Source organism: Acinonyx jubatus, chromosome C2 (genome assembly GCF_027475565.1).
Source record: "Acinonyx jubatus isolate Ajub_Pintada_27869175 chromosome C2, VMU_Ajub_asm_v1.0, whole genome shotgun sequence".
NCBI lineage: Eukaryota > Metazoa > Chordata > Mammalia > Carnivora > Felidae > Acinonyx > Acinonyx jubatus.
In genome coordinates, this window is record NC_069384.1 from 6,222,412 (window position 1) to 6,241,903 (window position 19,492).

At 43.9% G+C, this 19,492-nt stretch overlaps 2 protein-coding genes across 9 annotated transcripts in view; one reads left to right on the plus strand and one right to left on the minus strand.

The window, feature by feature from the left end:
- LCA5L (lebercilin LCA5 like) overlaps positions 1-19,492 on the plus strand; it is a 54,222-nt gene that overhangs the window by 27,309 nt on the left and 7,421 nt on the right. For 6 of the 8 annotated variants that reach the window (XM_027041586.2, XM_027041587.2, XM_053220546.1 and 3 more), the window contains 3 exons: positions 1,911-2,425; positions 4,517-4,654; positions 18,278-18,359. In XM_027041586.2, the coding sequence (XP_026897387.1) occupies positions 1,911-2,425; positions 4,517-4,654; positions 18,278-18,359 (735 nt within the window). The remainder of the gene's footprint in view (positions 1-1,910; positions 2,426-4,516; positions 4,655-18,277; positions 18,360-19,492) is intronic. The other 2 variants (XR_008297524.1, XM_027041589.2) reach the window with 2 other exon arrangements.
- Positions 1-19,492, minus strand: part of GET1 (guided entry of tail-anchored proteins factor 1) — a 61,396-nt gene that overhangs the window by 14,381 nt on the left and 27,523 nt on the right. The gene's annotated exons all lie outside the window — the stretch shown is intronic.

Sequence of the window (19,492 nt, forward strand, 5' to 3'; positions counted from 1 at the left end):
GCATGGCCACAGGGATTAGTCCCCAAGCACCCATTCATGCTGCCTCTGTCCTCCCGTCACTTGAGCACAGCATATGTCAGGGACATAAGCCTCCACAGCCCACAGAACCCACCACCCTCATCCTTCTAGTGTCAGGGAGAGCCCTCTCTCCTCCGGGAAACACATCACCCAAGAGTAGTGAGACATTGTAAGCTGGGAGTCAAGTTTCGGTCATGCTGGACGTGGTGTAGAACATGACAGTCCCCACCCCACCCCACCCCACCCCCTGTTTTAATCCAGCCTGATCCACCTGGGTCTGGGCCTTTCCCAGCCAGTGCCCAGCCTCAGAGGTTGACCTCTGCTTTCCAATTTTCAATGTGCTCAAAAACCTATTCCAAAATACTCAAACGTTCAACCACAGCCTTTACTGAATCGTTCCCAGTGGGAAAATAAAGACCTGTGGGGGCACAGTTGTAAAGACCGCCCATTGATTACTGATGTGATACGGATACTGTAATCGTTGCCACATCTATGTGTTCTGTCACAGTCACAATTGAGATGCCTTGTCCCCAGGAAGCACCTTCCATTTCTGTTGGCTCGTGATTTCCATCACAGGCAGAATCACCTTTTCCACCACCTACACCAAACATATTAAGCCGTGTCTCAGGTGACGTGTCCACATGTGGGCAACAGCTTAAGGCTAGGACTCCAGTGACACTGGCCACTAGATGCTTTCTCTCTCCAGGATGAGGACCATATTTTTTTTTAGATTCTAGAATCCAGTTTCAGTCTCTCTCATAATACAGATATACTAGGGGCTCCTGGGTGGCTCAGTTGATTAAGCATCTGACTCTTGATTTCAGCTCAAGTCATGACCTCACGGTTCATGATATGGAGCCCTGAGTCAGGCTCCATGCTGGGAGGGTGGAGCCTGCTTGGGATTCTCTCTCTCTTCTCTCTTTGCCCCTCCCCTGCTCATGCAGTCTCTCTCTCTCTCTCTCTCTCTCAATATAAATCAATAAACTAAAAAAAGAATATAGATATACTAACGTGCACACGCACATACACAGTATGCACATAAACACATGTAAGTGTCATGCAAATGCACATACATATGGGGCAGTAGCACAGGCACACAGACATGGGTTCCATTTCACCACTGACTAGCTGTGTGCCCATCGAGCAGAGATGTCGCGAAGCATCAGTTTGTTCATCTTTAAAATGGGATAATAATGCAGTGACGTTACACATACATTTGACACAACTCAGTTATATAAGCTTGATGTGACATTGTCTAGATACATTTTGTTTGAAATAGACTTCTGAATACAAGCCAACTAACTACTTCCTTTAGAGCCCAAGGTAACAGGAAAACTTAGCTATGTTGGATTTACTGAGAAATGGAATATCCGTACACACAGTCTAAGCAGTTCAATGGCTTTCTAAGGCTCTTTTTGAATATAGGAGATCTTCATATATAACACTGGGCTCTCATGTTACACTCGAATTGCCTCATAACATATTATTGGAAGGATTATATCAGATAATCTACATATAGCATTTAGTTCAATGCTTAACATGTGGTAAGCCCTTAGTAAATGTTATCTATTATTGTGGTTTTTAATAGAACTTTAATAATAGAAATAAGTACAGGTTTTACAGTCAAAGAAAGCCTGGTTTTCCATCCATTCTATGCCACTTTGTGGTTCTGTGACCTTAGATAAATGAGTCATAATCCCTAGCTGTAAAAAAGACGACTACTGACCTGAAATGAGGTGTCTATATATGAAGCCCCTACCTGAAGCACGTCTATATTACATGTTCGTTCGCCTTGTATGTGTGCGGGGTGCAGGTGGGGGTCACACATATGCGCATATCTGCATATCTCTATCTATATGACTAGTAACAAACTGGGTTATCTGCTCACGCAGGCCGGAAGGAGATCTCAGTTGAAAGAAAGCACAACTGGAATGCGCCACTTTTAAATGCTCAGAACAATGTGATTGCCCAAAGAAGAGATGCTGTGACTCATCGTATCCTCTCAGCAAGGCTCCAGAAGATTAAAGAGCTCAAAAACGAACTATGCGATATACGTCGTAAATTGGAAGCCACGGTCATAGAAAACCAATTTTTGAAACATCTTCAGCTTAGGCACTTGAAAGCAATAGGGAAATATGAGAATTCACAAAATAATCTACCTCAAATTATGGTAAAACATCAGAATGAAGTCAAAAACTTAAGGCAGCTACTTAGGAAATCCCAGGAAAAGGAAAGAAGCGCATCCAGGAAACTTCGAGAAACCGACAGTGAGCTGCTGAAGACTAAAGACTCCTTGCAGGAGCTGCAGAGGCTTTCTGAAGACAAAACTCTTGCAGAGAGGGAAGAACTCACTCAAAAATTGTCTGTTCTCACAACGAAAACAGAGGCAAACAACAAAAAAATACAGGTCCGTATTTCAGAAGCCTAGAAATTGTAATGTCCCAAGAACGATATGCAGAGTACACGTGTGTCACACTTGCCCCCGTGCAGGGAAGCATTCCCAGCTGCTTTGCTCACAGGCCACACCAGTGGTGGCATCCAGTGCCGGGGCGGGGATGTCCCTTCTGTTGTGGCCAGGCTCGTTTGTCTGGAAATGACCATTCTGTAAGTGTGCTCACGTGCTGGAAAGGTGTTGGGTTGGGTTGTGTGACACCCCTTAGAAGCCAGCCTTCTTCTCCTTGGATCTGTTTGGTAAGGACCCGCTTCCCTGAAAGCCTGCCCCCCGCGTCTCTCCAGCCCCTCTCCTTGCACCCCCCCGGTCGCTGTCCAGTCACTACCGCAGAGGCATTGTTGGTAGGCTGGAAACAGAAGTGTTTCCCTGAGAATGCTCCTGGGAACTGAGCAGGGGGAAAGGAATTAAAATCATCTAAGGACTGGGCTGATTTTCCAGAATAGCACGCGGGTGTCAAAGTCTCGGAGACCGCTCTATGAGGGATGACTTGGGGGAACATCCTGATTATACTGAGAATGTTTTGTGTGTTAGTTCTTGGTCTCTACGGACATAAACATAAATAAAATTAGGTTACTGTTTAATTCCTTATTATTTAAATGACGGTGAGAGGCAAGTATTTTTTACAAACTTGAAAACAAGAAAATATCAAGTTCGTTTCATCCACTTCCTTATTATTTATTTCTTCTTTGGTAAAAATCCTCTATTTTCAAGGAGAACTTCCTCCCACGAAGTGGATATGTGAACTACAGAAAATGACGAGCAGCCGCATTTTCAGTCACATAAATAATGTAGAAAAGTCCGATTATTTGGCCTCCTGTGTTAATAGCGGACCCATGTTAGCTCACGTCTGTCAAGTAAACGTAGTTGTAGCTCACCTACCTATTTTTTATGTATACATGTGAATTAGTTCATGTTTTTTGTAGCTGTAACCAAAACCAAAAAGAATTCAAGAACCCTTTTCTTATCAGAAGCATTTGGTTGTGTGAGAAATGTGTGAGCATTTGGTTGTGTGAGAAATGCTTCTTATCAGAAGCATTTGGTTGTGTGGCCATGTTTTTTGTAGCTGTAACCAAAACCAAAAAGAATTCAAGAACCCTTTTCTTTTCAGAAGCATTTGGTTGGTTGTAGGGCATTTGCTGGGGGAGAAAATGTTGACGAGCCAAACAAAACATGTCGGTATTTTTCTTTAGTGTTAATACTTTGGGGACTGGGATTTTTACTGATTATTTCATCCTCTCAGCTTACCATATTGCCCACTTTTCTTTAATGACAGAGTATTAATATTAATATGGAGGGAAATGCACTTAATGGGAAAAAAGACAAAAGGAAAGAAAAGGCCTTTCGGTCAAGCCTCTGTCAAAGTCCAGATCAAAGAGTTCTGCAAAAAAACTGCTGAGGAGGTGCCCGCGCACCAGTGAGCCCTGGGCACGGATGGCCTGCAGCTGCCCAACCTCTCCTGGTCTGAGAATTCCTTTAGCCCTGGGGAGGGAATCCCTGACAGGGAATTCCTTTATCCCGGGGGGGGGGGGGGGGGGGGGGAGGGGGGGGGAAGGGGCGGGGCTGTGACCCCTGCGGGAGCTTCCGGGACCAGGCATCCGAGACTCACGCATGCGCGGCTGCCCTGCTGCTGGCCCGCCCCCCGGCGGACGAGGCGGGCCAGGGCCCGGTGCGCACCGGCAGCGTTAGCAGGTCTTGGAGTTGGCACAGCCACCTGGGTTGAGTTTTAAAGCATGGCGTTGGTTATATTTATTAATTTTCAGGAAGTGTTCAAAGGTTATGTTTTTAATCAAAATCAGGGGTGTGAAAATCATTGGGTTCCAAACATATTTATTCTCTAGAGTTGGAACATGTGGGTTTTTCGGCTTTTGTATTTGTGCGTGTGGTTATGTTCAGCTCTAACATATGTCCCCTGCACCGGTCGTGCGCTAAAGTTGTATTAAGTTAAAACTGTGCACTTCTCGTAAATGCAATTAGTTCCATTACAGCTGAACTTTGTTAACAATACTACATTGGTTACAGAAGAGTTAAAATATATACTGTTTTCAGAGCTTGGAAAAACAGTTGAGGCTGAACAATAGAGTCTTTAATCGGCAGTTGGCCACTGAGAACCGGAAGACGTTAGCAGCCCAGGCAGCTACAAAGACTCTGCAAATGGAAATAAAACGCCTTCAACAAAAACTTAAGGTACTTCTTTAAAGCAAAATGTAACAAAATTTGTTCAGTTCTGCTTCCCAAAATATCAGAGCTATTCTTTAAATTATTTAACTTTGGGAATCTTTCTCAAATTAACTTTTTCCCTAGACCATTGGAACAGATAGAGGATCTGAAATTAGGAGGGTGGGTTCACAGCCTAGTGAGCGTGTGCTGTCACTAGAAGTTAAAGCTCTACACTCTTCATTAACAAAACTTCCTGTTTCCACCCCCACTTCATCCCATGAATTAATATTACTGTATTTCGTTACCATCTTAATGGAAGCCAAACTAAGTTTTCAAATTTGGAAATTAACTTGCATCATTAAAATATTCAGTCATTTTAATGGCCCACAAATTCACTTTAAGGCGTACTTGAATTGGGGCGCCTTGGCTGGCTCAGTTGGTTAAGTGCCCAACTCTTGATTTTGGCTCAGGTCACGATCTAATGGTTGTGAGATCAAGCCCAGTGTCAGGCTCCATGCTAAGCACGGACCCTGCTTGGGATTCTCTCTCTCTTACCCTCTCTCTCTGCCCCTCCCCTGCTCACACTATCTCAACATAAAAAGAAACATTAAAATAAATAAAATCTACTTGGAAATGCTTGCAAAACTGTCTTTTAAAGTGTGCTTTAGGGGCACGTGGGTGGCTCAGTCGGTTAAGTGGCCGACTTCAGCTCAGGTCGTGATCTCACCACTTGTGAGTTCAAGTCTGTGTCAGGCTCTGTGCTGACAGCTCGGAGCCTGCAGCCTGCTTCGGATTCTGTGTCTCCCTCTCTCTCTGCCCCTCCCTTGCTCACCCTCTGTCTCTCTCTCACTCAAAAATAAATAAACAGGGGCGCCTGGGTGGCGCAGTCGGTTAAGCGTCCGACTTCAGCCAGGTCATGATCTCGCGGTCCGTGAGTTCGAGCCCCGCGTCAGGCTCTGGGCGGATGGCTCAGAGCCTGGAGCCTGTTTCCGATTCTGTGTCTCCCTCTCTCTCTGCCCCTCCCCCGTTCATGCTCTGTCTCTCTCTGTCCCAAAAATAAATAACGTTGGGAAAATAAATAAATAAATAAATAAATAAACATTTTATTTAAAATGTTTTTAACATTTATTATTGAGAGAGAGAGACAGAGCATGAGCATGGGAGAGGCAGAGAGGAGGAGACACAGATTCCGAAGCAGGCTCCAGGCTCCGAGCTGTCAGCACAGAGCCCAGTCGTAGGGCTCCAACCCACAAACCGCGAGATCGTGACCTGAGCCAAAGTCAGCCGCTTAACCGACTGAGCCACACAGGTGCCCCAATAAATAAACGCTATAAAAAATTTTTAAATGTGCTTTAAAGATAAGAATTAAAAATATTTATTTTTTCAGACTTTTGCTATCTTTCTGCCTTCAAGATTTCTAAAATGGCCAACAAGTGGGAAAAAACTAGATAAACACTTAAGAAATACAGCTCTTTCAAGCCTCAACTAGCAAATCTTAAGTTTGATTCTTTAAGACAAGAATCTTTAACTTTTTTATGACAAGTAGAGAATTCAGATTTCCCAGGAGCCTGGAGAGCACTCAGAGGCAGGGAAAGGATATTAGGAGAGAAAGCTGAGGGGGGGAGGGGGGGAGAGAAGAGAAAGTTGGATGTAAATTTTCCCTTTGCAAAGCAGGAAGAGAGTTCTGTTTCTTTCTTCCCTAGAGTCTCAGGTAACTTCAGAGGGAAAAGTATGCCAGAAAATGGGTGTGGCCATAGCAACTAGCTTAGAAATCTAACAGAAGAGTCTTCAAGAACCACTGGTCAAGGCAAACACACCCACATATATGGAGACACTTTCAAAGAATTTTAAAATAAATTTTGTGCTTTCATATGCAACGATATGCATATAAATACTATGCAATCATTAAAAAACAATTTTGAAAGGGGAAATGCTATTTTAATACTTAATGAAATACTTAATGAAAAAGAAGATGCAAAATTCTATATGCAGTAAGATCCAAATTTATTTACAAAAAAAAAAAAGTAAATATACCTCTATACATTTCTGTGCATCTGTAGAAAGGAATGGGGACTCTTTACATTATAATATGGTAATCTCTAGGATATATGGATAAGTGAAAAAAGGAAGACAGAGGAAACAGGAGGAACTTAAAAACAGGAGGAATTTAAAAACAGGAGGAATAAAGGAGCACCTGGGTGGCTCAGTCAGTTAAGCATCTGGCTCAGGTCATGATCTTGCAGTTCCTGAGTTCGAGCCCCGTGTTGGGCTCTATGCTGATAGCTCAGAGCCTGGAGCCTGCTTCGGATTCTGTGTCTCCCTCTCTCTCTGCCCCTCTCTCTGCCCCTCCCCTGCTTGTTCTCTGTCTCTCTCAAAATTAAAGAAACATTTAAAAAATTTAAAAAACATATGACTTCACTCATATGAGGACTTTAAGAGACAAAACAGATGAACATAAGGGAAGGGAAACAATATAGAAACACGGAAGGGGACAAAACAAAATATGGAGAACAAACAGGGTTGCTGGAGGGGTTGTGGGAGGGGGGAAGGGGCATTAAGGAATCTACTGAAATCATTGCTTCACTATATACTAATTTGGATGTAAATTTTAAAAAGTAAAAAATAAAGTTAAATTAAAAAACAGGAGGAATACAAATATATCCACATTTTTATTTATGTTTTTAAAAGAAAAGGAATAGTGGGGTAACAACGGAAGTAGGGAGATAACAGATCAGAAGAGGTGATTGTAGAACCTAGATTTCCTTGAATATCTTTTTTTTTTTAACATTTATTTTTGAGAGAGAGAGAGAGCAAAGGAAGGGCAGAGAGAGAGGGAGACAGAGGATCCAATGTGGGCTCTGCCCTTTCAGCACAGAGCCCAATGCAGGGCTTGAACTCACAAACCGTGAAATCATGAACTGAGCCAAAGTCAGATGCTTAACTGACTAAGCCACCCAGGTGCCTCTCCTTGAATATCTTTTTGGTAGATTTGATTTTAGAACCATATCAAATTGTGGAATCACCAAATGGTTTGCATAATTATGAAGCAGAATGAAATGCAAAAGGAAAAATGGAAAAGCATTCCCTAAAAATCAAAAATCAAATGAAAACAACCCACTGTAAATTCCAGTGGCAGCAAAATTGTCAGAGACACCATTCCAAGAGACTTAAAACATGTTAATTTCACCGCATGTGCCTAGTGAAATACGTTCTTGATTATAGTGTGGGCATGGTTATTTTGAAGCTGCTGTGTTTATCCTATGGGATGAAACACACGATGAATTATGTTGGTGTCATTGAGAACTAGGATTTGGGGATGGAAGAAAGAAAATACAGAAGTAAGATGAGGTCAATAAAAATCCTGTAGTCCTGGGGGACCACCTGGGGGGCTCAGTTGGTTAAGCATCTGACTCCTGATTTCGGCTTGGGTCACAATTTCACGGTTTGTGGATTTAAGCCCAATGTTGGGCTCTGCACTGACAATGCGAAGCCTGCTTGGGATTTCTGTCTCCCTCTCTCCCTGCCCCTCCACTGCTCAATCTCTCTCCCAAAATAAATAAATAAACATTTTTTAAAAATCCTATAGTCTTGTTTGTGAACTGAAGTGAAAGTATGCATTTATGATATAATTTATCTTTAAAAATAAATAGGGGTGCCTGGGTAGCTCAGCTGATGAAGCGTCCAACTTCGGCTCAGGTCATGATCTCATGGTTTGTAGGTTCGAGCCCCACGTCGGGCTCTGTGATGACAGCTCAGAGCCTGGAGCCTGCTTTGTTGGGATTCTGTGTCTCCCTCCCTCTGCCCCTCCCCCACTCATGCTCTGTCTCTGTCTCTGTCTCAAAAATAAATGTTGTTGTTTTTTTTTTAATTTAAAAATAAATACAATGGGGCGCCTGGCTGGCTCAGTTTTTGGTAGAGCGTGTGACTCTTGATTTCAGGGTTGTAAGTTTGAGTCCCATGGTGGGTGTAGAGATTACTTAAAAATAAAATCTAAAAAAGAAAGAAGGCCCTCCCCAGAACTAAATCTGCCAGCCTGCCAGCACCTTGATCTTGGCCTTCCCAGCCTCCAGAACTAAAAATAAATACATATATTCTAATGTGACCAGCCCATTAACATTGAATAGCCCTAGTGCCCAGATTATGGTCTTCAAATTCCATACCACACTAAAAAGAACCAAGGCACCTTAAAAAAAAAAAAAAAAAATCTCAGGTCTGGAACATGAAATATACTGCATGAGCCTGGGACATACTGTCCTACAAAAGCAAGGAAACTACAGAGAACTAATAGTGTAATATCAGGAGCCACCTAAGATTGGTTCTTATTGGCCAAAGGTGGGGTAATCTGAGGATCAGTGAAGTAACTCCGTGGATTGAATCTCATCAAATATATAGACATCCAAATGTCCATAATGATACTTTAAAAAACAAAACAAAACACCTCAGTGATTAGTCACCTTTAGAGAATACTAAGATCCCAGCACACTATTTCGAAGACTGGTAAATAAAGGCAAAGAAACAATTCTTTCTACCTTTCCTATTCTCAGAGCGACCAAATAGTTTGTGAGGAGGGAAGAGCCTCCTTATAAGAGCATTCCAATTACTGAAAAAGGAAGGAGAGGATTAGAGTACCACTGTTTTGGAAGTCCCAGTGAGTTAGCGGATCCAAGTTGTCAGTGGCTCGTAGCATGACAAGAGAAGCCATCAGACACTATGTACTTGCTAACTGACGTACACACCACCGCCTACAGTGGGTTCTTGCCCAAAAAATCATACCCAGGTGTGATCCAATATTTGTTTTTAAGATTATTTTTCTTAAGTCATCTCTACACCCAGCACGGGGCTGAAACTCACAACCCCGAGATCAAAAGTTGCACACTCTACCAACTGAGCCAGCCAGGCACCCGGTGGTCAAACATTTAGATCGAAAAGAAATATACGGGCAGCGGAACACGGTAATACCTCAGGGATGCAGTCAGCAACATCATCAGGCCATCTGAAACTCTACAGCACAAACAACCCAGTTTCTACAGCAAACAAATAGCGAATCAAAGCAAAAGAGATGAGGGAGGAATTTATAGAGTAAAAGAGATTATGAGAAACCCTCAACAACTAAAAAAAAAAAAAAAAAACCAGTTCAAAAATGGGCAAAGGACTTAAGCATTTCTCCAAAGAAGAACTACAAATGGCCAATAAGCATGTGAAAAGATGCTCAACTGAATGCTGGGAAAATGCAAATCAAAACTGTGAGGAAATACCACCTCACAGTCATTAGGATGGCTACTATAAAATAATAATAACAAGAAAGAAAGAAAGAAAGAAAGAAAGAAAGAAAGAAAGAAAGAAAGAAAGGGAGAGAAAGAAAGAAAGAAAGAAAGAAAGAAAGGGAGAGAAAGAAAGAAAGAAAGGAAGAAAGAGAAAAGAAGAAGAAAAGAAGGAAGGAAGAAAAGTATTGAGAAGAATGTGGAAAAATTGGAACCCTTGGGCACCATTGGTGGGAATGTAAAATGCTACAGCCACTATAGAAAACAGTATGGAGGTTCCTCAAAAAATGAAAAATGTGTATGATCCCACAATTCCACTAGGTCTATACCCAAGAGAATGGAAAGCAGGGTCTTGAAGAGATATTTGTCCCCCCACGTTCACAGCAGCATTATTTACAATCGCTAAAATGTGGAAGCTACCCGAGTGACCGTCAACAGAGGAGTGGAGAAATGTAATGTGTGTGTATATATACACACACACATGAAGTATTATTCAGCTTTAAAAAGGAAGGAAATTCTGACACCTGCTACAACATGGATGAACCTCCAGAACATTATGCTAAATGAAATAAGCCAGTCACAAAAAGGCGAGTCCTGTATTCTTCTAGTTTATAGTCAAAATCATAATGGCAGAGTGTAGTGGTGGTTGCCAGGAGCTGGGAGAAGGAAAATGGGAGTCAGTGTTTCATGGGGATAGAGTTTCAGTTTAAATAAAAGTTCCAGGGAGATAAAAAAAAAAAAAAAAGTTCTGGACGTGATCAGTGGGTATGGTTGCATGACAGTGTACTTAATGCCACTGACCTGGGCACTTAAAACGATTGAAATGGTGAATTTTATGTTCTGTGCATTTTACCACAATAAAAAAAAAATAGAAAGAAAACCCACTGGATTGTACAATTTGAAAGGGAAAATTACATGGTACCTGAATAATATCAAGAAAGCTGTATACAAACAGGTTTCTTAAAGACTAAGAGACCTATTAATCTCAATGTTTTGGACCTTGTTTGGATTCTGATTCAAGCAAACTTAAAAAAAAAATTACAGGACAGGGGCCCCTGGGTGGCTCAGTCGGTTGAGTGTCCAACTTCAGCTCAGGTCATGATCTCCTGGTTTGTGAATTTGAGACCTGCATGGAGCTTCTTGCTGTCAGCACAGAGCCCTCTCCACTCTGTTCCCCTCTCTCTTTGCCCCTCCCCCACTCACACTCTGTCTCTCTCTCTCTCTCTCTCTCTCTCTCAAAAATAAATAAACACTTTATGGGGCGCCTGAGTGGCTCAGTCAGTTGGGCATCTGACTTCGGCTCAGGTCATGATCTCAGAGTGCATGAGTTTGAGCCCGTCGTCAGGCTCTGTGCCTACAGCTCAGAGCCTGGAGCCTGCTTCGGATTCCATCTCTCTCTTACCCTCCCCTGCTCGTGCTCTGTCTCTCTCTCTCTCAAAAATAAATAAACATTTAAAAAATAATAAATAGACGAAATATTTAAAAATTATTAGACAGTTGGAAAAATGAAACAAACTGGATGTTTATATTAAGGGATTATTATTATTTTTTTTTGGTAGGTGAAATGTTCATACTGTGGTTGGGTTTTAAAAGGGATGCCGTTGTCTCCTATAAATACATAGTGAAATACAGATTAAATTTATGCTGTCTAGGATTTGCCTCAAAATAATTCATAGCTGGGGAACGAGATCAGAGGGCGGTGTGTAGAGAGAGAGAGACAGGGTAGGAGTTGTTCATTAGTGAAGTTGGTTCACTGGTTCATGGAGATTCACTGTACTATTTTCTCTACATTTGTGTATGTTTGACATTTTTTATAATAAAATCCTTTCAAAGGGAAAAATAAGAAAAGTTACATATTTTATGCCCTAAAGAATTGAACCAGGTCAAGAAGACGAGCTAAATACACGCTTTTCATCTCTTCCTGCCACAACCCCATGGAAATGACGCACAACATATTTTAAAGCAATAACCCATAACCCCAGAAAGGATACCATGATCGTACTAGAACTTCCAAAGAATTTCTGGAAGATAAAAAGATCAAAAACAATGTTTCAGATTGATCGAGAAACCAGACACCAATAATCACAACCTAAATAACTGCAAAAAAATTGCTGGTAACTTAACAGGAACAGGGAGAGAAACCCCAAGCTCAGAATCAAGTGGACAGCAGGAGCGGAGCCTTGGGGCAGCTGTCTTCACATTTGGTTGAAACCATGGTCCTCAAACGTGGCCACACGTTGATCTGGGGAGCTTTGAACACTCCACTGCCCCAGCCACACCCATATCCGTGAAATCAGAATCTCCCGGTGTGGGTGCCTTACACCACATTCACCAGCAGATAGACAGGGACTCTGGTTTGGCCTGAGAAGGACCTTGTTCGCTCTGGCCTCAATTGTTGGTGATGACAGACTCTCTGTAACTTCCCTCCCGTCAGAACCCCACAGAAGTGATCAGTGAAGGACAGAAAGTGGACCCACAGAAGCAAAGAGCTGGGGAAAGTCACCAGCCAACAGCAGAGATTTGGGGACATTTGCTGAAGACAGAAAACAGGTGGAAGCATCTCTATGGGTGTCACAGAGCAGAAGAAGCCACAGCATGAGGTGCTTGGAGAAGCATTTGCCCCAGGGCACACAGGAGCAAGAGACACTTGAGCACAGGGGACTGGGTCATCAATCTCACCTGACTGCCCTCTCAACAGGACTCACAGCATCAGAGTCCAGCATTTTCCATCAGGCAGAAAGGCTGTGAATGAAAGACTTGAGAAATGGGGCTGGGACACCTGGGGTAAATGCCAGTATCCCAGGTAATGCCCTTCCAAGGGGAAATTCTGGAATATGGGAGGCACTTAGTCAAATGACTCCCCTCAGAGTGAAACCTGGCAGTCGGCAAGTCCCACTGATTTACCCAGAGCCAGCCTTTCCATTCAGGAAAGAAGCCTAACTACAGAAATGAATGTCCACACAAAACAGTAGGTTAGTAAAATAATCCAGCCTCCAGCATCGTGAAGAAAGAACAAGAATGACAAGCAGACCAGCCCACCCTGTAGGCTTATTTAATATGCAGAAGAGATGATACTGTGTGCCCATAAAATAAGAATGTTATGAAAATGGGGAAAAAATCAGAAAACAGTAAGTGGAAATTTAAAAAGATAATTCCATCATACAAAATTCAGTAAAAGAGCTGGCAGATAAGGAAAATCTAGGGATATTGAGGAAATCTCCCCAAAACAGAGCCAGAAGACAGATGAAAAACACATGAAGGAAAAGAAGATACCGAGGGAGTGTGCTATACAAAAGAATTTAAAACAATCCACTGGATCATTTCCCATAATGCAAATCATTCAACCCATGGCCTATCACCTATAGTTTCTTCCTCATTCAGGATATACTCCTACCCCCTTACAGTCCTGTTTCAGCAGGAAAAATAAGATAGACTTTTATACTTCATGGTCATCCCGGGTACTGACCCAAGGAATAAAGGGATGGAACCTTTAAGGATGTGTTAGTAACCTGACTGTTCCAATCACTATGGCTGCATAAGATATTACTCCACAACTTAGTGGCTTAAGAAATGACAATACTAGGGCGCCTGGGTGGCTTAGTTGGTGAAGCGTCCGACTTTGGCTCAGGTCATGATCTTGCGGTTTATGAGTTCGAGCCCTGTGTTGGGCTCTGTGCTGACAGCTCAGAGTCTGGAGTCTGCTTCCGATTCTGTGTCTCCCTCTCTCTCTGCCCCTTCCCTGTTCATGCTCTGTTAAACGTTAAAAAATTAAAAAAAAAAAAAAAAAAGAAAGAAATGACAATACTGGGGGGCACCTGGGTGGCTCAGTCAGTTAAGCATCTAACTCTTAATCTCAGCTCAGGTGTTGATCTTGGGGTGCTGGCTTCAAGCCCCACACTGGGTTCTGTGCTAGGCATGAAGCCTACTTCAAAAAAAGAAGAAGAAAAAAAAAGAAATGACAATATTAATTTTGCTCACGAATCCACAATCTGGCAGGGCTTGCCAGGGTTAGCCCATCTCTGCCACTCTCGACATCAACTAAGGTGGTTCAAAGGCTGGGGCTGGAGTGCTCTAAAGTCTCGCACGTATGTCTGCAGTTGGTGTCAACCAACAGCCGAGACGGCAACTGGGGTGTTGGCCAGAACTGCCCACATGTGGCCTCCCCATGTGGTGTGGGCTTCCTCACAACATGGCAGCCAGGTTCCAAGGAGCAGACTGGGGAGATACAGACAGAAAGAGAACCAGTCACACAGCATCTCTTCCACCCCATTCCCTTTGTCAAGGCGGCACCATGGGAGGAGCAATAGATTCTACCTCTTCATGGGGAGTCACAAGTTTCTGGAAGAGCATATGGGACCGGAAATACTGCTGAAGCAATTCTGAGAAAATGCAATCTGCCACATTAACATAAATCACTAGCACCTGACCTCGGGAAGGCACGGTTCCAAAGATCAAAGTTTCTGTTTTGGTACTCTGAAACTCATTTTCGAAGTCATCCAACACCAATTCTAGACACTGCTCTCTTTCCAGAAAATGGGCCAAAGTAAAGGGATAAATATCAGTCCTCCGCGGCTCCCAAATGAGGTACTGCAACTCTACCCAGCATCCAGGCTACAAGCTCACCCCTGCCAAAGTGGCACTGTCTGTGTAGACATTGTTTTCTGTCTTTTGGAAGCCATCTGCCCTGCTCTTTTAACATGGTTCCCCACCATGACCCAACCTCCACCAAACTCTGACCTGATAACCTTGGAGCTGGTGAGTCCTCTTTCCTATGAATATTCCACAAACATGCCATGAGCATTCCTACATGTGGATTTTTCTTATTGTGTGTGGTTTTTTTAATGTTTATTTATTGCACACCAGCAGAAGGGCAGACAGAGAGAATTCCAAGCAGGTTCCACACTGTCAGCACAGAGCCCTGTTGGGGCTCGAACTCATGAACCGCGAGACCATGACCTGAACCAAAATCAAGAGTCGGACGCTTAACCGACTGAGCCATCCAGGCGCCCCAGTATTTTTTCTCTTGATTAACTGACTGACCTCAACTACACAAGTATCCTGGATTGTGTTCTGAACCTGTTGTCTTTGATCTTGGACCCAGGTCTGTGGACAGCATCCAGACTTGAACCTTTGTTCCAGGCCTGAGGGAGGACTGTCCTTCCCTTTTGCCCCCAGCCAGCCCTGCACCTGTCACCCGTCAGCCAGCATTTCTTATCTGCCTTCTTCCTGCTCTCTGCTGCTGATGCACATGCTAGACCCTCCAAGGAACCAGCCTGAATCAAAATAAGTAACTGGATTTTCCAGACGATCAACGCTTGCCCCTCTAAACATCAAAATCTTTCTTGTCTTAACCAGTGGGGGGTAAAAAAAAAAAAAACTTTCTAAGATGTCCTACACTATATTCTTCTTAAAGATAATATCCAGGAGTGCCTGGGTGGCTCAGTCGGTTGAGTGTCCGACTTCGGCTCAGGTCATGATCTCACAGGTCGTGAGTTCAAGCCCCGTGTCGGGCTCTGTGCTGACAGCTCAGAGCCTGGAGCCTGTTTCAGATTCTGTGTCTCCCTCTCTCTCTGACCCTCCCCATTCATGCTCTCTCTCTGTCTCTCTCTCTCTCTGTCAAAAATAAATAAACATTTTAAAAAATTTAAAAAAACATAATATCCAGAATAAACTTGGCCACCTTCAGGTAATAAACTGTCACCATTACCATTCTTTCTTGCTAAGTGAGGTGTTATTACAAGAAAAGAAAGAAAAAGAGAAATATACTGATATTTTTGCTCCTAGAAACTTAAATTCTAGAAAAGGCTAATATTCTCATATTGTATCCATTTATGTACCTCTGATAATAAATTAATTTTTAAATTTTTTTAATGTTTATTTTTGAGAGGGAGAGAGAGACAGTGCGAGCAGAGGAGGGGCAGAGAGACAGGGAGACACAGAATCGGAAGAAGGCTCCAGGGTGAGCTGTCAGCACAGAGCCTGCCGCGGGGCTCGAACCCACGAACCGCGAGATCATGACCTGAGCCGAAGTCAGACACTTAACCGACTGAGCCACCCAGGTGCCCCAATAGTAAATTAATTTTATGATTAAAATAAGTACAGGGGCGCCTGGGTGGCTCAGTCGCTTAAGGGTTGGACTTCGGCTCAGGTCATAATCTCATGGGTCCGTGAGATTGAGCCCCAAGTCAGGCTCTGCACATCAGTGCAGAGATTCTCTTGGGATTCTCTCTCTCTCTCTCTCTCTCTCTGTCTCTCTCTCTGCCCCTCCCTCACTTATGCACTCGTGCTCCATCAAAATAAATAAACATTAAAAATGGAATCAGTACAAAACCTGCCCATTCCAACTCAGATGTGCACAAATATGTAACATTTTTAGTTTCCATAACTGACCCATACTTCCTTATGAGCCCCGTTCCCACAAGTTGGAGGTGGGGACAGGGATGGACACGGAGACTAGGCAGAAGCTTGTCTCAGTCTGTTCTAATCAAAACTGGCCCCATTTTAGGTTGTCTCTGAGACTTACAGCGTCTCTTGGTGGAGACAGCATCTAGCGTTAAGAGGGGGTGCACACCCATTACCCTGTTGGTAAAAGGAGAAAGAGTCCCCTGACCCTCTGGAACCTCTTGCCCTCGTCTGAGGAGTGACTGGTCCTAACTAGTGGGGTGCCCGGGACCTGTGTGGCAGGTACTGAACGTGGCCGGTGACGCTCATGGCCTCTGCTCCGTAGGTCAAATCTCGGCCATCTTCGCTTGTTGTCTGTCGATGCCAATGCCTTGAGGTGCCATCGGATCCTTGGCTCGACGGTCGGTCCCAGAGCCTGTGCTGTGGGATCACCTGGGTCAGTAACGTTGAAGACTCGGAAGCAGGCTCCCTGGCTCTCACTCTTCCCTCTGCTCCCGTCCCCTCTCTGGGTCTCACTCTTTGTGCAAGTGAGTGAAGTGCTCTCTTTGGCCCTTTGCCTGGATGGCGTGTCTGCCCTTTCAACTTACCACTGGCAATGCATTACTACTCTGGCTCCACACTGAAGGGGGGCTTGACCGCGGGCTTTGAATGTCCCAGGCCACACCAAGGCCTCCTGCGCTGAGACTTTTCCAAACCTTAGAGTTGTTTCTTCACCTTCCTAATATCCCTGAGGGGCACAGGGAGCCCAGAACCCCATCTGATTCCTCTCTCTCTCTCCCTTCCTCCTATCTCTACCCTCCTTCTCTGGGCACCTTCCTCTGACCCTTTCTAACCATACAGAAGACAGCCTTAACTCATATATACCCACTCCGTTTTTGTGTTTTTAAAGGGATGGGGGAGAGGGGCAGAGGGAGAAGAGTCCTAAGCAGGCCCCAAACTCAGGGCAGAGCCCGACACGGGGCTCGATCTCACGACCCTGGGATCATGACCTGAGCTGAAATCAAGAGTCCGATGCTTAATTGGCTGAGGCACCCAGGCACCAGTGCCCACTCCTTTTGACTGTGGCTTTGACTAAAACTCAGTGGTCTTGAGTCTAACAGGCTGGCCTCTTGGTGCATGTGTAAGAGGAGTGTTTGGTGCTTAATGCAATGTTTTTTTTTCCCTCAACAAGCCAGGATTTCAAAACTTTTGTCAAGACTTTAAAAAAAAGTTTTTAATGTTTATTAATTTTTGAGAGAAACAGAGCATGAGCAGGGGAGGGGCAGAAAGAGAGGGGAGACACAGAATCTGAAACAGGCTCCAGGCTCCGAGCTGTCAGCACAGAGCCCGACGCGGGGCTCGAACTCACGAGCTGTGAGATCATGACCTGAGCCGAAGTTGGGCGCTTAACGGACGGAGCCACACAGCACCCCTGTTTTGCCAAGACTTTAAAAAGTCAATCCTGACATTTAAAGCTGAACAGCGATGCCTTTGTTCTAGGCTTCACCCACCCTGCACTCGTACTGTCGAAACACAGGCCTGTCTTGTCGAACCTCGTGCCACGTGGGAATGTTCTACCACACCGTGCAGTCACGTGGCCACCAGAGATGTGCAGCACTGAGCACTGGAAATATGGGCAGTGCCACGGGGGACTGAACGGTGCATTTCATTTTAATTAGTTTAGACCACAGCGTGGCTAGTGGCTGTCCTGGACCACAAGAAAAGCCAGCAAACTTCACAGCGCAGACCCGGGGGGACAGAACCTGCAGTGAGGGCAGCTGGCTTGCAAACCCCTCAGCAGCACTGTCCCCATCACAATGGTTTGTTGCTCTGTTTCAAGGTACTTTTTGGTGTCAGGGATGATCTAGAAGGATATGGCCTATTTCTGTTCCCGCCAACATCTACAGAGTTTATTCAAAGAATGCTGAGCTTGCTCAACGTGTTTTATAGAAGAAATCCAGGCTGCTAAAAGCAAGTATTTATAGATTGGTATTGTGGTTCTCCTTAGGAGAAGGACCGAGAGCTTGAAATCAGGAACATCTATGCGAATCGGATACTTAAAAATTTACATGACAAAGATTATCCGACAGGTACACTTTATTTTTGCTCAAAATCTACTTGTAAGTATGTAGTCCTATGTTCCTACTTTATATCACGGAAACAATGGGTATTTTAAAAACATCAGTTTATTAGGCATTGAAACATTTTGTGATTCCAGAAGAACAATGAGCTGCGACATGGGGGAACAGGTAGGAGGGACTGCACGTGCTCCCTGGTCCTCCCAGCCTCTGCTCAGTCCCGCGTGCCCTTTCTGCAGGCGGAGTGAGAGGGCCACCTTCCGGCCTGGAGGAGAGTGTCTGGCAGACAGCGAACTTTCCAAGCGCATCTCTTAGTGTGTGGCTTGTTTTTTTTTTAATATATATAGATAATATATATTTTATATAATTATAGTATATATAATATATATAATATATATTATATGATATTATTATAATATATAATTATGATTATAATTATATAATGTATTATATAATTATATATTATATATTTTAAATATGTTTATATGTATTTATATAAATTATTAATTTATAATTTATTTTATTAATATATTTTATATATTTTATATTTGTATATACTTATATATATTATATATATATACACATATATTTTACAGAGACAGACCAAGCAGGGGAGTGGCAGAGAGAGAGCGAGGGAGGGAGGGAGAGGGGGGGAAAGAGAGAGAGAAAGAGAATCCCAAGCAGGCTCCGCACTGCCAGCACAGGGCCCCACGTGGGGCTCGATCCCACGAACCATGAGATCATGACCTGAGCTGAAACCGAGTCGGACATTCAACTGACTGAGCCTCCCAGATGCCCCAAAATGCACCCATTTTAAGTATGCAATTCAGCAGGTTTTGACCATAGTCCGTGCAGAACCTCTCCCTGCTCAGGAGGCCACCCACGCGCCCCCTGCCATCACGAGTCCCTGTCCTTGTCCCTGGGACAACCACTGATTTCCCTTGTCACAGCAGCTTCGTTTACCTGTTCTCAAGTTTCCCATAGGTGGGATCACACAGCACGTGCTATTCGGTCGGCTTCTCGTGTCCAGCCTAATACTTCGGAGACTCACCCATGCTGCTGCTGCCATCATCCGTGTGTCCCTCTTCATTGCTGAGTAGTACTTTTCCTTCAAGATGGGGTGTACTTATTCCCCCCACCCCCCA